This window comes from Delphinus delphis, chromosome 20, assembly GCF_949987515.2.
Source record: "Delphinus delphis chromosome 20, mDelDel1.2, whole genome shotgun sequence".
In the NCBI taxonomy this organism is placed as follows: Eukaryota; Metazoa; Chordata; class Mammalia; order Artiodactyla; family Delphinidae; genus Delphinus; species Delphinus delphis.
Window position 1 is genome coordinate 57,465,775 of NC_082702.1, and position 19,116 is coordinate 57,484,890.

A 19,116-nucleotide genomic window follows, 5' to 3' on the forward strand; every position below is an offset into this window, starting at 1 on the left:
ACCATCACCACCATCACCATCATAATCACCAACATCACCATCACCACCATCACCATCATAATCACCAACATCACCATCACCACCATCACCATCATCATCACCAACATCACCATCGTCACCAACATCACCATCATCACCAACATCACCATCACCACCATCATCACCAACATCACCATCATCACCAACATCACCATCACCACCATCACCATCATCATCACCAACATCACCATCACCATCATCATCACCACCAACATCACCATCATCACCATCACCATCATCATCACCACCAACATCACCATCATCACCAACATCACCATCACCACCATCACCATCATCATCACCATCATCTTCCTCATCATCACCATCATCATCACCATCAGCATCACCACCATCATCACCAACATCACCATCATCTTCCTCACCATCACCATCATCACCATCACCAACACCAACACCATCAGCACAGCATCACCACTATCATCACCTACACCACCAAAGCCTCTCTTTTTCCTTCTTGCTAATCCATCCAAATCACTTCTTTCTTATCCTTCTCTTCCTTCTTTATTCCTCTGGCACTCTCTTCTTCATAATTGTCTTCATCTAGAAATTGAATGACCTGGTGACAGCGCCCCCTGGAGTCATAAATAGGTCTAGATCTTGGTAAATAAGGAAGTAAAATTATACCTGCCATTTTTCAAAGCTCTTTCATTCTCAGTTTCAAATCATCTGTCCCATTGACAGAACACACATCCCAATTTTTTTTTATTTTATTTATGTATGGTTCATTTACAATGTCATGTTAGTTTTAGGTGTACAGCAAAGTGATTGAGATTATAAATATATATTCTTTTTCAGATTCTTTTCCCTTATAGGTTATTACAGAATATTATGTAGAGTTCCCTGTGCTATGCAGTAGGTCCTTGTTGGTTATCTATTTTATATATAGTAGTACGTATGTGTTAATCCCAACCTCCTCACTTATCCCTCTCCGCCCCATCCACTTTGGCAACCATAAGCTTGTTTTCTTTTTAAAAAAATATTTATTTATTTAGCTGTGCCAGGTCTTAGTTGCAGCATGTGGGATCTTCGTTGCCGCATGTGGGATCTTTAGTTTTGGCACACAGGATCTTTCCCTTGTGGCGTGTGGGATCTAGTTCCCTGACCAGGGGTCGAACCTGGGCCTCCTGCATTGGGAGCGCAGAGTCTTAACCACTGGACCACCAGGGAAGTCCCCATAAAGCTTGTTTTCTATGTCTGTAGGTCTGGTTCTGTTTTGTAAATAAGTTCATTTGTATCTCTTTTTTTTTTTTGGTTCCACGTATAAGTGGTATCATACAATATTTGTCTTTCTCTGACTTCACTTAGTATGATAATCTCAAGGTCCATCCATGTTGCTGCAAATGGCATTATTTAGTTTTTATGGCTGAGTAGTATTCCACTGTATATATGTACCACATCTTCTTTATCCATTCATCTGTCGATGGACATTTAGGTTGCTTCAATGTCTTGGCTATTGTAGATAGTGCTGCAGTGGACATTGGCGTAGATGTATCTTTTTGAATTATAGTTCTCTCTGGATATACGCCCAGGGGTGGGAGTATGGGATTATATGCCAACTCTGCTTTTAGTTTTTTAAGGAACCTCCTTACTGTTCTCCATAGTGGCTGCACCAATTTACATTCCTGCCAACAGTGTAGGAGGGTTGCCTTTTCTCCACACCCTCTCCAGCATTTATTATTTGTAGACTTTTTTTTTTGGCTGCACCACTTGTGGGATCTTAGTTGCCCAGCTAGTGATTGAACCTGGGCCACCACTGTCCTAACCACTGGACTGCCAGGGAATTCTCATATATTTAGGCTTTTTGATGATGGCCATTCTGACGGGAGTGAGATGATTTTGATTGGTATTTTGATTTGCATTTCTCTAATAATTAGCGATGTTGAGCATTTTTTTCATGAACACACATCCCAGTTTTTGCCTCAGAATCTGCTTCCTCTAACTTGCACTAGAAATGCCAATCATGTCTTCTTCTTGCTGTCACAAGGCAGGACCCCACTCCCTGACCACAGCTGATTGGGTCAGGGATGGACACCTGACTCTAGCTGACCTAAGCTGCATCTCTCCAGGGAGTCAGGATCCAGAGAGTCAAGGTTATTGACTGCCAGGGTGTTGGACTGAGAGGTGATGGGAAGAGCACCCCGCAGCAGAGAAAGCTGGTCTGTGGGGAGTGGAAACGCAGAGCAAACAGCAGGAGAGACAGTGGAGCTCAGGAAAAGAGAGGGACTTGGGTTCTGGTTTCTGTCCAGAGCCTGATTTTGCCTCCATCTTTAAGATCAGAGAGATCCTCCTCTGTTCCACTAAATTGCACATTCTTATCCCTGATGGCCTGTGGTTTGCATAATATTTTTCTTTAAATAGATCTTCCCCGGCCCCCTTTTTAAAAACATGGATAGATTTATTTTCAAAGAAAACTTTACATTCGCGATCTAAACAGAAAATCAGTAGCATATGATATTCTCAGAAGGAAACTGTAAAACTAGATATAAACAATAAATAATAATAGATATAAACATCAAAAATTAAATAGTGAATACAAGGAAAAAATAAGCCCAATTAATTTACAAAGTGTTTATCTGAGAAATGCACATTAAAATCATAATGAGATACCACTACACATTCACTAGAATGGCTAAAATTAAAAAGACTGACATTACCAAGTGTTGGTGATGCTGTGGAGCTCCTGGAACTCTCACCTTCTGCTGGGGGCATGCTAACTGATTCAACCACTTTGGGAAACTAAAGACTAAAATTAAATGCATTTGACACTTGAACAACACAGGTTTGAACTGTGTGGGTCCCCTTAAAAATAAATGGATATTTTTCCGACAGTAAATACTACAGCACTAAACGATTTGTGGTAGGTTGAATCCGTGGATGCAGAAACGTGGATGCAGAGAACCTGCGGATACAGAGGGCGGATGATAAGTTATATGTGAATTTTTGACCGCACGGAGGGTGGGTGCCCCTACTCCCCTCGTTGTTCAAGGGTCAACTGTATACTTCTCCTCTAGTCCCAGTAAGTTCATGCCTAGGTGTATACCCAAGAGAAATGAGTGCCCCCCAGAAGACACATAGGCGTGCTCATACCAGCTTTATTCAGAATAACGCCAAACTGGAAACAACACACCTGTGTATCAACAGGAGAGCAGAGAAATAAATTGTAGTACATTCATGCAATGGAACAGGAACAGCACTGAAAAGAACAAAGTGCAGTTGCACGTAACAAAACAGATGAATCTGAGACATAACGTTGAGTGAAAGAAGCCATACACACACGTGTGATTCCATTAACATGAAGTCCCAAGGTAAGGCAAAACGAATTTGGGGTGATACAGTTCAGAATAGCTGTTCCCTGCAGTGGGTGGAGGGGCGATGGGTGGGAGGTGCTCAGGGAAACGTCCTGTATCTTGAGCCACGTGGTGCATGTATCTCGTTACCGTGAGGGGTGGGTACCGGGCAGAGCAGAGCGGCCACCTTGCATCAGGGTACTATTACTGCCGCTATTGCTGCCAGCTCCTGATGGCGTGATCCCAGCAGGCAGCGGGAGAAGGATGGCGGGGATGTTGCCGGGCAGCAGGGAGGGGGGGTGCCCGCGTGCTTGCTCCGAATCTAGACTCTGCCCCTCACGGGCAGGTTAGCTCATGTGCCCGAGACTTTCCTCATCCGTAAAGTGACACCATCTGGGGGCTGATGTGGCTTGGGGGTTTCAGGGCACTGAGCCCAGCTTGCAGCAAGTGCCCACTGGCTGTCCTAATGAGGGATGGCCAAGGATGAGGGTTCCTGACCCTCCTGGCAGAGAGGACAGTTTGAATGAGTCTGGAAACACTTGAACTTGGAGTGTCAAGCTTGGAGAACCAGCTCCTACGGGATTTACTTGCCTATCTTAGGCAAATTGCTTATCTGCTCTCTGCCTCAGTGCCTTATCTGTGACCTGGGGACCAGCATTTCCTGGGACTAAGATGTGGGCCTTGCAGCCACAGGGTGGAGAGAAGAAGCACCCAGCAGGGTGTCTTAGGGTAGCATTTCAAAGCTCAGCTTAAGTTCTCAACTTTTCTCCTGAGCAGACTTTTGACCCTGGAGCTGGTCAGCAATTAATCAAAAACAAAGGATTCCTTTGTTATCATCTCCACACAGATCAACCCCTGGGGATGGGATGCTTGCCCTGAAGCCTGGGTGCCAGCATCCCAGAGCAGACCAGGAGTGAGATGCCCCAAAGAGTTCTCCTTGCCTTTCGTTTTTTAAAAAATATTTAATTAATTAATTTTAAAATTATTTTTGGCTGTGTTGGGTCTTAGTTGCAGCACACGGGATCTTCGTTGCAGCATGCGGGCTTCTCTCGAGTTGTGGTGTGCGGGTTTTCTCTCTCTAGTTGTGGCTCGCGGGCTCCAGGGCACGTGGGCTCTGTAGTTCGCGGCACACGGCTCTCTAGTCAAGGCACACGGGGTCAGTAGTTGTGGCGCGCAGGCTTAGTTGCCCCGCGGCATGTGGGATCTTAGTTCCCTGACCAGGGATCGAACGCGGGTCCCCTGAATTGGAAGGCAGATTCTTTACCACTGGGCCACCAGGGAAGTCCCCTCCTTGCCTTTCTGGAGCTGACACTTGCTAGCCATATGTGGCCTCGGGTCACTCACTTTACCTGCTTGAGCCTCAGTTTCCCCATCTTTAAGGAGGAAGTGATGGTCACAGTCTGGACCCCAAAGGGTCCTGCCAGGAATTAGATGAAATCAGGTGCTCAGGGTCCTGGCAACAGAAATGGGCCAAGGACATCCAGGAAGCCTGTCTTCTCCTCACTGTGCTCCCATCCAGGGCTGACGTCTTTCCCTGCCTCTGGTTTGGGGAGAAGGAAGAGCCCAGGACAGTCTCGAGGTGTAGACCCTCATGGGCACCTCCAAGCAATTATCTTCTCTTCTCTGGGCCCTGAGCAGGGACAGGCAGAGAGTTACAACTGGAAGATGAATGATGGTGGTTTGGGAGAAGGAGAGAATGGGAGGGGGAGGACCCGGGGGCCTCCTGCACCTCTCCACCCGCTCCGGGCAGAGGCAGCTCCTGTAACAAGATCATCCTCATTCTTGGGAAAATTATCCCTGGAAAGGGGCAGGAATAATACTAATAACAGTTATGAGTTATTGAGGACCAATGAGGCGGTGGGGACCGTACAAACACCTTACTTACCTGGGTTGAGTCCTTTGCTCTTTGCCCCAACCCTACAAAATAGGAACAGGTGTTGGTGTCATTTTACAGATGAAGAGAGCGAGGCACAGAGCCATCCCATAATGGGCTCCCAGCGAAGAAACAGCTGAGCTGGTTTTCACACCCCGGCAGCAAAGGGGACTGCGCAGATGAGATCACGGATGCCTGTCTTAACAGCTGCTCCTGGAGCTGTAGCCAGGCAGAATTCCCACGTTTGCATGAGTTTGTGTAGTGGGGCCAGTTTTGGGGTGGAGAGATCAAGCCTTGGAAGCTGGCCTGGGTGACCCTAAAAAGATAAGCCCTTCTGAAGAGGTTTGCTCATTGCTTACTACGGCCACAGTCCTGATAAGTAATCCATGGCACGGCAGGGCAGGGTCACACTGAAGTGTAGGAAGAGTAGGCGGGGACTGCTAGGGGAAGTCCTGCAGCCTGAGAGCCGAGGGACCAGGGAAACCATCTTGCTCCCCACTTTATAGGTAAAGCCACTCGGCCTCCGGAAGCTCTGGGAGACTTGCCCAGTGTCACACAAGTTAGTGTCAGAACTGAGACCAGAATCCAGGTTCCCCAATGCCTGATAAGGTATTTGTCCCTCTCATCACCCTACTTAACACTAACTCTTAGGTCAGCATATTCATGCAACAAAAGTGTACTGTACACTGACTGTGTTCCAGCTTGGGGGGCATGAGAGTGAGTGACACAGATGTGGCTACATCTGCATGAAGCATGCAGTCCATTCTGGTTGCTACTGCTGTGTAACAAATATCCCCCAAATTTAGTGGCATAAAACAGGCTGTTATGGACTGAACACTTGTTTCCCCCCCCCCCCCAGTTCATATATTGAAGCCCTACCCCCCAGTGTGACTGTGTTTGTAGACAGGGCCTCTAATGAAGTAAAGTTAAATGAGGTCATAAGGGTGGGGCTCTGATCCCTTAGGATTAGTGTCCTTATAAGAAAAGACACCAGAGAGCTCTCTCTCTTTCTCCTTCTTGCTCTCTCTCTTGCTCTCTCTCTCTCTCTGCCATGGGAGGACCCATGAGAAGGCAGCCATCTGCAAGTCAGGAAGGGGCCCTCTCTAGAACCTGACCATGCTGGCACCATGATCTAGGACTTCCAGCCTCCAGAAGATAAATTTTCGTTGTGTAAGCCGCTCAGTCTCTGTTACTCTGTAATGGAAGCCTCAACAGACTAATACACAGGGCTTGGCAAACTTTCTCCGTAAAGGGCAAGCTGGTAAATATTTTAGGCTTTATGGCCACGTGGTTTCTGTCCAAATTATTCACCTCCACCACTGAGTGTAAAAGCAGCTGTAGCCACGTGTAATAAATGGGCATGGTGTGTTCCAACCAGACTTTGTTTATAAAAGCAGGCAGTGGCCCCTGAGCTGTAGTTGACGTGACCTCTGCCTGACCTCACAAAGCAATAATCATCTATTTTGTTCAGAAATTGAAATTATGATGGAAACAACCTAAGTGTCCGTTGCTGGACGAATGAATAAAGAAAATGAGGTAGATATAGAAATAATGGAATATCACTCAGCCATAAAAATGAAGGAAACCCTGCCATTTGCAACAACCTAGATGGACCTTGAGGGCATTATGCTAAGTGAAATAAGTCAGAAAAAGACAAATATAATTTCATCTCACTTACTTGTGGAATCTAAAACAAAAAAACCCAAAAGCCCACAGATACAGAGAACAGGTTGGACTGGAGGTTGCAGGGGAGGGGGGTAGGCAAAATGGGTGAAGGGGTCAAAAAGTACAAACTTCCACTTATAAAGTAAATAAGTCCCAGGATGTAATGCACAGCATGGTGACTTTAGTTAACAGTACTGTGTTGCAGATTTGAAAGCTGCTAAGAGAGCAGATCATTTTTTCTTTTTAATAAATTTATTTTATTTTTAGCTGCATTGGGTCTTCGTTGCTGCGCACGGGCTTTCTCTAGTTGCGGCGAGCAGGGGCTTCTCATTGTGGTGGTTTCTCTTGTTGTGGAGCACGGGCTCTAGGCGCGCAGGCTTCAGTAGTTGTGGCATGTGGGTTCAGTAGTTATGGCTCGCAGGCTCTAGAGCGCAGGCTCAGCAGTTGTGGTGCATGGGCTTAGCTGCTCCGTGGCACGTGGGATCTTCCCGGACCAGGGCTCGAACCCATGTCCCCTGCATTGGCAGGTGGATTCTTAACCACTGCGCCACCAGGGAAGCCCTAAGAGAGTAAATCTTAAATGTTCTCATCACAAGAAAAAAATGATTCTGTAACTCTGTATGGTGATGGATGTTAATTAGACTTATTGTGGTGATCATTTTGCAATATATACAAATATCAAATCATTGTTGTACATCTGAAACTAGTATAATGTTGTGTGTCAGTTACACCTCAAAAGGGAAAAAGAGAAATTGGAATTATGACAAGGCATGGGGGGGAAGGCCCCATGGATGGGGTCTCTGATCCACGTGGCATTTGCTGGTGTGGCCGGACAGGAGCTGGTGGACTGACTTTCAAAATGGTGTGCTTACAGAGCTGTCAACTGGGGCTGGCTGCTGGCGGGGAGTCCAGCTGGGGCTGAGGGCTGGAGGGCCCATTTCTCTCCTGATGAGCCTCTTCACGGGCTGCTTGGGCTTCCTGACAGCATGGTGAGATGGGCCCATGCTCCCAGATCTCAAGAGCCTGAGGCAGAAGCTGTGTCACCGTTTACACCCTAACCTTCGAAATCACATTGTGCCACTTCTGCTATACTCACCAGCCGGCCCACCTCCCAGCAGATAGAGCGTCAGTATCACGTTATAAGAGAGCATGAAGAAAGGGAGCTCCCGATGCAGATGTCTCACTGTGTAGGGTAAACATAGGCACCTTCAAGGAGACAAAGGGGAAACTATAGATTGCAGCTCAGGTCTCTGAAGGAAACACATGGGCTTCTGTGGAGGTGAGAGGGAGGCATTCTTTATATAGGGAAAACAGGAAGCCTTTCTGGAGCTGAAACCGGAAAACTTCCCGGTCCCAGGAAGAGGGAGTGGGCATAGGAAATGGCAGTGCACACCCTGGAGGCTGGCAAAGCAGACAGCTTGGGCTGGAATCCTGCTTAATCAATATCTTCCCTTTGGCCGGGCACTTCCCGGAGTGGGCTTTAACCTGGTCATTGTGGAAGCCCAGGTCACCTGAGGAGTTGCCCGTGGAGTCACTAACGTGAGCTGTTCACCCCAGAGCCTGGTGCACAGAACCGTGAAATTCCTCATGGTGGTCTGGCTTTTTGTTCCTTCTCCCTGGCTTGTGTTTTGAGATTGCTGGGTGGTACTGTGTTTATAGCCTTGGACAGTTTCCTCCAAAATGAAATCAATACCGCCAGCCCTACTTTATGGGAGAATGATTTCCAAATTGCACAAAATGAATGCCTCTACTATCTGCATTACAGGGAAGAGAGTCTGTCACTGTTGGAGCTAATCTGAGAGGAGGCAGGGTCATGGGGGGGGCGTGTTTGGAATTGCCTGGGGGAAGGGTATGCATTAGCCAGAGGTAGAAGGTGCTGACCAGTAATTGCTCGGAACCAATCACCATTTCCCAGCGAGATCTCAGTTGCAATCCACTGCTTGTGTGAGGAAGGGCTGCTGAATCAGCAAAAGAGAGCTTGGAAATAAAATGAAAGAAAGTGCAGACTGTCCAAGAGAAACGGCAATTTTATGTCAGCAGTGTCGAGGGAAGCAGGCTGAAGGCTGGGCATCCCATGTAGAAAGCCGTGACCTTTGCTGGGGGCTGGGCTTCTAATAACACCACTTCCCACTTCTTGAGCGCCTACCGGGCACTGGGCGCTCAGCTGAGCTGAGTTCTCACAGCGACCTGATGGGAATTGCCCAAAGCCACACAGCTGCTGGGCCATGGAGGCAGGATTTGAATCTGAATCTTGAGGAAAGTCTGCAGCCCTTTCCCTTACACATTCATGATATCTTATTTTTCATTTACACCGAACAGCCGTGAGATACTATTTTATATCCATTTAGAGAGAAAAAAAAAATGCAGACCTAAGTCTGATAACACCGAGTTTTAGCCAGAAAGTGGAGAACCAGAAGTGCAGTGCACTGCAGGGTGAGAAGGAAATTGCTCCAGGTGTTCCGGAGAGCCATTTGGCAACGTCCATTAAGTCCAAGATGTGCTCTCCCCAAGAATTCCACCCCTAGGAGTTTAGCAAAACCTTCCGGAGAGTACAGGGAGGCGCCACCTAGAAGGTGCATTGAATCACTGTAACTGCAAAGTCACAAAGCAAAACTGAAAACTCCCTAATTGTCCCTCTGCAGGGGGCTGGTAAAGAGAGGACTGCCCTGCAGGCTGGTGGCCCTTTAGGGAGGGGGCTTTGGTGCTCAGGTCAAGACAAGAAGTTGAGCGTGAACTCTGGGAGAAGGAGGAGGGGCTAGTTTTCCAGCGAGAGCCCGTTTGGCCAAAGGTGGGAACAGTGCTGGCAGGCGGTGTGAGCAGGGCCCCTGGCTAGTGGTGACTTCAAAGTGTAGCTCTTTTGGCGTCCTAAATCTCAGCTCCAAGGCCTGTCTTGCAATTCCTGACTCTGCTCGGCCCGAGTCACCCCTGCACTACAACGAGCCCCGACCCTGTGCAGTCTCCCCCCGCAGCACTCGGGTGCTGCCGTTTGCCCAACACGTTCCGGGAGAGCTGGGAACTCGGGCTCCTGCCTACGGATTTATGGGCCAGGAAATGCATTTCAAATTGGTCCCAGGATACTCGGATCCAGCAATCAGACACCATCTCTTGGGGGTGGGGGATGGGAGTATGTGTGGAGAGAGACCTAATAACGCCCGAGTGGCGATCCCACTTGCTCCCCCAAAGCACAACCGCTCCCGGGATGGGGGGCTACCTGTTGGCCAGGGCGCGGGGGAGGGACGGAATTTGGGTGTCTTTACTCCAAGGTATGTGCGTGTAGCCGGACTTTCTCTTAATTTATGGGGCGGGGCTAATCTCCAAACACCAGTTTTCTAAGGCGAGCATCACCCTTCCCCCAAATGTGGACCCGAACTGCCTGTAAGGAAAAAGGACGGATCATTTGTCGTAGAGAAAACCACCTGTGGTCCGCCAAAAGCCTCTTCAGTCAAGTCAGGGCCAGGCGTCGCAGGCGGGAACCGGGCGCGAGGGGCGAGGCTCGGGGTGGGGGAGCCGAAACATGCGGGGCGCCCCCGGCCCACCCTGGGCGTGCTGTGCAGGGCTTCACCTCGCAGCTCCCGGGAGGGGGCAGAGAGCGCCCTGGGTGCTGGGCGCCTTCCCGTTACGCAGTTCCTGTCCCTTTAAATCCAAGTCCCGGGAAAGGGGGGGCTGGGGCGCCCCGGCTGGACCCCTATTTCCAGGCTGGCCCGAGCAAGAGGGGAAGGCGGGCGGGCGGGGCGCCTGGGGCCTCCGCCTGCGCCACGCGCCCTAGACCAGGAGGAGCAGCTCCCCTCTCCAGGCAGCCGGCGCGCTGGGGGCGGGGGGCCGGGCGGGGGCGCGCGGGCGGCGGGGTGCGGGGGCGCGCGCGCGGGCGGGGCGCGGGCTACGGGCGCGCGCCGCGCCGGCCCGAGCGCGCGAGCCGGCCCCGGAGCGCACGCCGCCGCTGCCGCCCGCCGCCCGCCGCCCGCCGCCGCCGCCGCCGCCGCCGCCGCCGCCGCCGCCCGACCAGCCGCATTGCTGCTGCTGCCGCCGCCGCCCGGCCCGGCCCGCGGCCCCCAATATGGTGCAGCCGCCCGCGCCGCCGCCCGTGCCGCCGCCGCCCGCGGGCCACGCCGCCGCCCTCGGGCGCCCGCAGCGCGGCAGCCGCAGGTGGGGGACTGCGCCCCAGGCCTGAGCTCCGCTGTCCTCGCCCGGCCTGCGCGGCCAGCCCGGCGGGCTCGCCTCCGAGGGGCACTTGCAGCTGAGGTGGAGCCGTTTGCACCAGACGCTCCTGCTCCTGCCCCCTCCCTCCCCCTCCCCTCCCCTCCCCTCCCCCGCCCTCCTCCCCTCCGGTCCTGTCTCCAGCGGGAGCGCGAGACGCTGGTCAGGCTCCGCGGCGCAGCTCGAAAATGAATAATCGCCCCCAATTGACTTAAATTCCACCGAAGCCGGCGCCGCGGCCGCCCGCCGACCGGGACCTGCTCGCTGTGTTTTTTGCTTTCTCCATTCTTCCTTTAAAAAAAAAAAAAAAAAAAGCAAAACAAAACCAGCCAGCCAGCCAACCAAGACTCCGGTTTGTTGATCGCCTTTTTTTTTTTTTCACCGTTTGCGGGATTTGCAAACCGAGTTACATGCATGTCCAGTGGGGGTAGGTTTAATTTTGACGATGGAGGGTCCTACTGTGGAGGCTGGGAGGACGGCAAGGCGCACGGCCATGGCGTCTGCACCGGCCCCAAGGGCCAAGGCGAATACACCGGCTCGTGGAGCCACGGCTTCGAGGTACTGGGCGTCTACACCTGGCCCAGCGGCAACACGTACCAGGGCACTTGGGCGCAGGGCAAGCGCCACGGCATCGGCCTGGAGAGCAAGGGGAAGTGGGTGTACAAGGGCGAGTGGACGCACGGATTTAAGGGGCGCTACGGGGTGCGGGAGTGCACGGGCAACGGGGCCAAGTACGAAGGGACCTGGAGCAACGGGCTGCAGGACGGCTACGGCACCGAGACCTACTCCGATGGAGGTAGGTGCGCTGGGCGCGCGGGGGCTGGCGGAGGAGGGACCTTCTTCTCTTGCCTCTTCTGTTTATCTCTGGGGAAGTCCAGCTTTTCCCTCCAGAGGGCCGTGGGCACCTGGGGCATTTCCTGGGGCTCCCTGGAGGCCACAGCGGCCTTGGCTACAGGTTGCCCCACTGCCTGGCGGGGGACAGTGCCCCTGTGCTAGCTGAAGGGTGTTGGGGGCTTTCCAGGAGCAGTGCCAGGCCCGGGAGCCGCGGAGCTGAGCAGTGTCAGTGCATCGTCCAAGAGGAGGCCGGAAAGGCCAGACTGGGCCCGCGGCCTCCTCCGGGACCCAGCAAGGGCGCAGGGGGGCTGGGAGAGGGCCCCCTCCCCTTGTTGGCAAAGCTCCCTGGGTGTCGGCCTCTAGGAGTCAGGCCCCAGCTCTGCTGCTTGTTTCCCTGCGGTGCCGACGGGCCTCCCTGAGTCCTGATCAACCCAAGCCAATGGAAAGAGAGTGGCTGGGAGAGCTAGAGGCGGGGGCTGCAAACCCAAACCATCACAACAAGGCAATAAACTTCTAGGTGGTTGGACGCGGGCTAGCACTGCCGGAGCAGGCTGCTGAGGGGAGGAGGGAGGGAGGCCCATCTGTTTAGCGCGAGCCCAGGCAGCTCGGCTTTCAGTGGCTGAATCATTTTCACCGTTAGTTTAGGGGCGCTCTGTGCCTTCATCCTAAGATGCCACCACATTCCCGGCTGGAAGCCAGAGCTCTGCCCGCCTGCCCACCCGCCGCCGCGGCTGTAGGATGGTTTCTGTGCGGGGAGCCCTGGCCAGCTTTGCGGCTGTCCCCCCCTCCCCCCGTCCCAGACGGTCCGGTGTCCACTCCTCGGGGCGTCTGAGAGGCGTGGAGAATTCACTGTTTCTGCAAGCCAGACCCCAAACGAGCCTGCTCTCTAGAGGCTCCCTCCCCCACGTAGGAGCTCCTCCCCAGAAGTGGCTCCATGGCTCCCCAGGAATTTTTCAGGCACGCCTGGGAAAGCAGTGGGGCCCAGGGGGGACTTGCGTGCTTCGGCACAGAGATCACGAGCGTACGTGTGGTCTCCTGCTCGCTGCCTCCGAGTTAAACACCTGCTCCCCGGCCACATCCACAAGTGACGGAGGGCTGGAGAGTAATTATTACTTTGGCTTATACAGCCGAGAGGCAGGGTTCGTTATTCGCCCGAGGGGAGGAGGCGTGGGGGGCAGTTACTTATATAACGCTCTTGCCTGTCAAAGCCGTGGCGCCCCGTCCCAGGCGGCCTCTTCTGTGCTGTTGTTGTTTTCCTGGAGTGGGTTGGAGAGCTTCCCTGACCCTGGGGCGCTGGGGCAGGCTGAGCAGACGGTCCTCCCTGGGTTCTAGGCCGCGTGTGTGTGTGCGTGTGTGTGTGTGTGTGTGTGCGTGTGTGTGTGTGTGCGCGCGCACGCACTCGCAGGCACGGCAAGGCCCAGGCGCAGATGTGGGTGGCTGAGGTGGGCGGCCGAGCAGCTTGGCGCTCCCAGCTGGGCTCTTTGGGAACCCGGGGACCGTTGTCACCCAGGGGCTCTGGTCTGGCCGCTAGGCAGATCCGTCCCTCCAGAGGTGCTCCCAGCTGTGCCTGTGCCTAGAGACTGGAGCCTGGGAGGAGAGGAGCCCCGGTCCCTCTGGAGCTCAGCAGAGTGTCTGAGAGTGAGGTCCAGCACCCCAGTCGGCCCACCTTCCCCAGAAATCTTCAGTGGCCAACAGAATTCTATGCTCCGTTCCACAGACATCTACTGAGTGCCTACTCTGAGCAGGTGGTCGGGGCTCTGGGAAAACAGCAGGCGGAAAGCCGTATCCTCGCGGAACTTCCATTTCAGAGGGAAGGGTGGTAATTTCGCTGTTTAGGCTGGGAGGGGAGGGTCTGATTCTGGGGCTGGGCGTGAGCGTAGGAGCAGATGCGTCGTTGTGAGGAGTGCTGCCTTCGTTGGGTGGACATCCTTGGGTCTCTACCCGCCATTCAACCGGCTACGCCGTGTCCACTCCCTAAAGCACTTCCGTCTGCACTGTGTTGCTTGAGTCTCACACGTTGGAGGGGCAAGGGTCATATCCATCACAGACAGAGCCAGGGAGGCCCCGGAGCCCCCGAGACAGGATAGAACCCCCAGCCTTCGGTGGCAGAGTCGAGGGTTTGAACCCCTGATCTGTCCAGGGTGGGGCCCTCTTTCCTCACATCACACCACCTGTATGCCAGCCGAGGCAGGCACACAGATGCAGGGCGCCCGGCCGACTGCTGCCTTGTGGTTGGCAACAGGGCATGATGGAAAGTCGAATTGACCTTCCTGGCCTGGAATAATCAGGCCCAGACATCTGGGGCCACTTTTCTGGAACGTGGTCCCCGCTCCTCATGAGGAAGGAGGGGACTGTTGAGAATGTTTGCCCTCAAGCAGCACGTGGGGTGAGCAGAGCCGACGTGGGGTGTCGTAGTCTGCCAGAACGGAACGGTGGGCCTCCTCGCCTGCTCCCAAGTCAGCTGGTGGGCGGGGGTGGCCATGTTTCGGAGAGGGCAGGTAGAGCCTTCATGAGTTCACGGTCCTGACTCCAGTCCTACTCTTCCTTTGCACAAGGAGTGGGAATGTTGGGCCCGCATCAGCAGAGCTCCCGAACTTCAGCCCAGCTCCCAGTGCTGACTTGGGGAAGTGGTGAGTTTCATGAATAATGCACCGACGGCAAATGTAGTCTGCATTTAGCTGGGATTGGTAATGGAATCCATTTCAGCTGGGGACACTTCTGCCAACTCCCCCTCCTCCAGGTTCCTCCTCCCCCGGGCGCAAGGCATGCATTGCTCACTAAAGTGAGCTGAGCGGCCTTCACTGTCTGTCAGGTGACCCCGCATTGACGGTGAGGCCTGAGGGCCCAGGGTGGCAAGAGCACATGCTGTGGGGTTGGCATCCGTTGGGCTTGAATCCCAGGGGTGCCTTTGCTCTGCTCTGTGACCTTGGGGAAGTTCCTTAACTTCTCTGCGCTTCTGTTTCTGAAGCTGTACAAAGGGCTGATAATAACTGTGAAGTAGGTGGAGATTAATTGAGGCGGTGTACACGTCAATGCCAGGAATAGAGTAAGCACTCGTTATTATTTAACCCTGTTTTATTATTACAGTTCATATGTGATGAATGTCACTCACAGTGATCGTTATTAGAACCAACAGCCAGACATGGCGATGGTAATGAAAATGATAATAAAAGGCAACGTTCAGCACTTGCTGTGTGCCGAGCATGGGGCTGGCGTATGTATAATGACAGCACTCGATCCCTGTGCCTCTCCGGGCTTGGTTTTCTCCGTCCTCCCATTTCCCACATTGGGAAGCTGAGTCCCGGAGGAGCCAGATGAGTTGGCTGGTGAACGCTGGGCGGCACCCGGATTCACGCTCGGGGCAGCGGTTCCAGATCCCGTGCTCCTGTGTGGACACCTGTCTCTAAACTCCCTCGTGCAGAAGCCCCTCCTTGTTCCTTCCTCTTCCTCCGCACCCGTCCTCCTCTGGGTGCAGCAGAGGAGTTGGAGGTAGATGCACACGGGCAGACACCACACCCAGGCCCTCTTGTCTGCCCGCTGGACCCCTGCTTTGCTGTACAGGTAAATATTTCCTGCCGGGTGCCATGCACACAGGATCCCACGGACCAAAAGTTACCCCCCCACAAGTAAAACCCTCCCACAGCCCGAAAGATATGAGTCATTGCACACACCCGGCCGCTCCCCCTCAGTTACAGATTCCGTTCACCGGCCCAGATCCCTCAGCCCACACACGAATCACACACGCCCACAGTCAAAATTCAGATTCCCCGGTGCCTGCGCGCACACACGGTACACCTGTCACCCGGAGATGGGTTCCACCCTGTCTTCCAAAACACAGCCATGTGCATCCCCCAGCTTTGTTCGATTGCCAGGTGCTCCAGATCCCTCCCAGCTCCAGCTCCTGAGGAGCAGCTCTCCCTGTAAAGGGAGGGTGCCAGCCGCGGAGCAGGGCTCAGATACAGATGACTCGCGGCTTTGCTTCCACTTTAAATACACGTTTAGGCAGTTAATGCCTCGTTGAAGGGGGAAAAACCCTCATCCAAAGTCAGTGACCACTGGTCGTGTTTTGGGTGCTTGGCCAGGAATATGTGAAAAGTAAACTGTTTTGTTTTTTAATCCAAGTGCTCAATTTAGGAGGAAGCAGGTCCATGGACACGGGTATTACGCCAATAGGAACTCATTTCAGAAACAAAAGGCAGCTGGAGATAAAAGCATCTCCTCAGAGAGCCTTTCAGCCCCTTTGGGGAGGGAAAAGTCTCCATGAGGTGAAAGGAGAGGGGAAAGCAAGTAACTAGTTCTTTGTAGCCAGAAATAGCTGAGAAAGGAGTGTAGCTGAAAGCTCCCCCCATCCAGCACAGCCCCGGGGCGATGTAACGAGCCTTATATTAGGAAGCCTAACTGGGCTGGTGAGGAACTAAGTATCAGCATCCTCCGAAAATAGCCCTCCGCCGGCTGGCTAGTGAGTAGCCCTCGCTGACGCTAACAGTTCGCGCAGCAAACCCGGGGAAAGGGGGCCGTGCGCCCATCTTCCCTGAGGATGCCGTGGAGAGAGGACGCCCCTGGGGGAAAATGGTGATGGTGGCAGTAGGGGGTGGGCCAGGAACGTCTGCCCTTTCTCTTCAAGACTGTTTCTTCCTCGTCTTCTGCCAGGCCTCCACAGCTCGAAAGACCGGCTAGCTATCAACCATGAGCTGATAATTCTGTATAAAACATTCCTTAGTCCTTAAATGTCAGCAAGAGATTAGATTTGTGAGCCCTGGAAGAGAGGATGATGTTTGCTTGAATTTTCTGCCGTGGTCCATCCCTTCTTGGATTAGCCACTCCCCAATTTGTAGTTTCCTGACTTGTGAAAGGTCACGTGGTCAATGAAGGTGGCACTGCAAGGGGTCCTGGCCCCGCCGAACAGGCCCTGTGGACTGGAGGAAGGGACCGGCTCTCCCATCATTCCGGAGAGGAGCTGTCCCTTCAGCACCTTGGAGAGCGCCCCCCGCAAACTGCCTGGGCTACCAGGGAGCCCGCCTTACTCTAATTCCTCCGGGCATCTCTTCCCGCCAGTACCGGCCAGTGACCACCTGGCCCTGACCCCTCCACACTCGGCCACCAGAAATCTTCCTGCTCCCGCTCTTTCAGTGTGTGGGTTCCGTGCTCCATGAAACACCACTACTGGGGGTGTTTGTTTTTCACCCCAATCCTATCAGTCTTTTCTGAAAAAGTTGAGTGCCTTCTAGATGTCTCCTGGTGAACCAAGAGAGCATTTCCCAGCTAGGGGAGGCAGCTTTGGGGTGGGGTCCTTTATTAGGACTCATGGAAATAAAACCTGAGGTTTATTTCTGCCTTGGGTTGTGTGTGCTCAGTTCCTGTGGGTGTGCAGGGGTTATAAGTGCACACCAGAGACATCCCTGGCGGTCCAGTGGTTAAGACTTCGTGCTTCCACTGCAGGGGGCATGGGTTCGACCCCTGGTCAGAGAACTAAGATCCCGCATGCCACGCAGTGTGGCAAAAAAAAAAAAAGGCACACCAAAGGCAGCAAAGGAACGATTTTGTCTGTAGCAGCGAATGAAAGACTGTTTTGCTTCTGTTCTCTTTAAACGGGCATCAACGGATTAGTCATCTACACCAACCCTGCCCAATCTGTATGTGGCTATTTGAATTTGAATTTAAATTAATTACAATGAAATGAAATTTAGAGACTCGGCGCTTCCGTCACACTAAGCCACATTGCAAGCGCTCAAGTGCCACTGTGACTCGTGACCACCACCCTGGACAGTGCGGAGACAGAACATTTCTGTCGTCACACAAAGTCCTGTTGGACAGCGCTGGTGTGGCGTGTAAGAGTCACGCAGGAAGGGCTGTGTGTCTGTGCCGGTCACTGTTGAATGTCCAGTAACTAAAGTGGTACCAACATACAGTGGTCACTCAATAAATACTTGTGGAGTGAATCAACTGTGCCACTGTAGTAGTGTTTCGTGATTTCATCCACTGTCATCATTTCACACATCCATGTTGTTGCAAGAGCTTAGAACTGGATGTAGACAGTTAAAGGGGAATTTTAAAGCTCTTTGAAGCATTGCCATTATAATTCCCTGGTCGGTTTTGTTTTGTTATCAGCTCTGTCGTTGCTTATAGAGACTGACAGTGTGTTACATGAGTAAGGTGGATGGTTGAATATGGTGCATAATAGAGATAATGTCCTAATGCTGCGAGGCATTCATGGCCAGAAGACTTTTTTTTTTTTTTTTTTGTGGTACGCGGGCCTCTCACTGTTGTGGCCTCTCCCGCTGCGGAGCACAGGCTCCGGACGCGCAGGCTCAGCGGCCATGGCTCACGGGCCCAGCCGCTCTGCGGCATGTGGGATCTTCGCGGACCGGGGCACGAACCCGTGTCCCCTGCATCGGCAGGCGGACTCTCAAGCACTGCGCCACCAGGGAAGCCCCAGAAGACATTTTTGGAGCACTGTCTAATGAGCAGCTTTCGTTGTAAAGTGCTAGGAAAGACGAGCAGAAAAATACGCACCCTTTCATTTGCACACTTTCTAAAGATCCCTTTTCCTTAGTTTGATTCATTCATTCACTGAGAAGCATTTACTAGTTCCTACAGTGCTCAAGCCATAAAGACTGAAAAGCTCAGGTCCACTTTTGATGAATCCACCTGGCAGTCTTTGCTGAGCCTGACTCTGTGTCTTAGTTCATTTGGGCTGCTGTAACGGAATACCATGGACGGGGCAGGGGTTGGGGGGTTTTAAACAACAACATTCATTTCTCACAGTTCTGGAGGCTGAGAAGTCCCAGATCAAGGCCCTGGCAGATTTGGTGTTTGGTGAGGGCCTTCTGGGTTGCAGACTGCCACCTTCTCTGTGTCCTTACCTGAGGGGAGGGACAAAGGAGCTCTGTGGGGTCTCTTTCATAAAGGCACTGATCCCATCATGAGGGCTCCACCCTCATGACCTAATCACCTCCCAAAGCCTGTACCTCCTAACTCCATCACTTTGGGGGTTAGGATTTCAACGTATGGTTTGGTGGGGGGAGGACACAGAAATGCAGTCTAGGGGCTTCCCTGGTGGCGCAGTGGTTGAGAGTCCGCCTGCCGATGCAGGGGACGCGGGTTCGTGCCCCGGTCCGGGAAGATCCCACATGCCGCGGAGCGGCTGGGCCCGTGAGCCATGGCCGCTGAGCCTGCGCGTCCGGAGCCTGTGCTCCGCAACGG

General features: G+C 53.0%; 1 protein-coding gene across 1 annotated transcript in view; it reads left to right on the forward strand.

The window, feature by feature from the left end:
* Nucleotides 1-10,974: 10,974 nt before the first annotated feature.
* The window catches only part of JPH3 (junctophilin 3), an 80,570-nt gene continuing 72,428 nt past the window's right edge, over nt 10,975-19,116 (forward strand). The window contains exon 1 of the mRNA XM_059998893.1: nt 10,975-11,875. Within this exon, the coding sequence (XP_059854876.1) occupies nt 11,494-11,875 (382 nt within the window). The 5' untranslated portion in view covers nt 10,975-11,493. The remainder of the gene's footprint in view (nt 11,876-19,116) is intronic.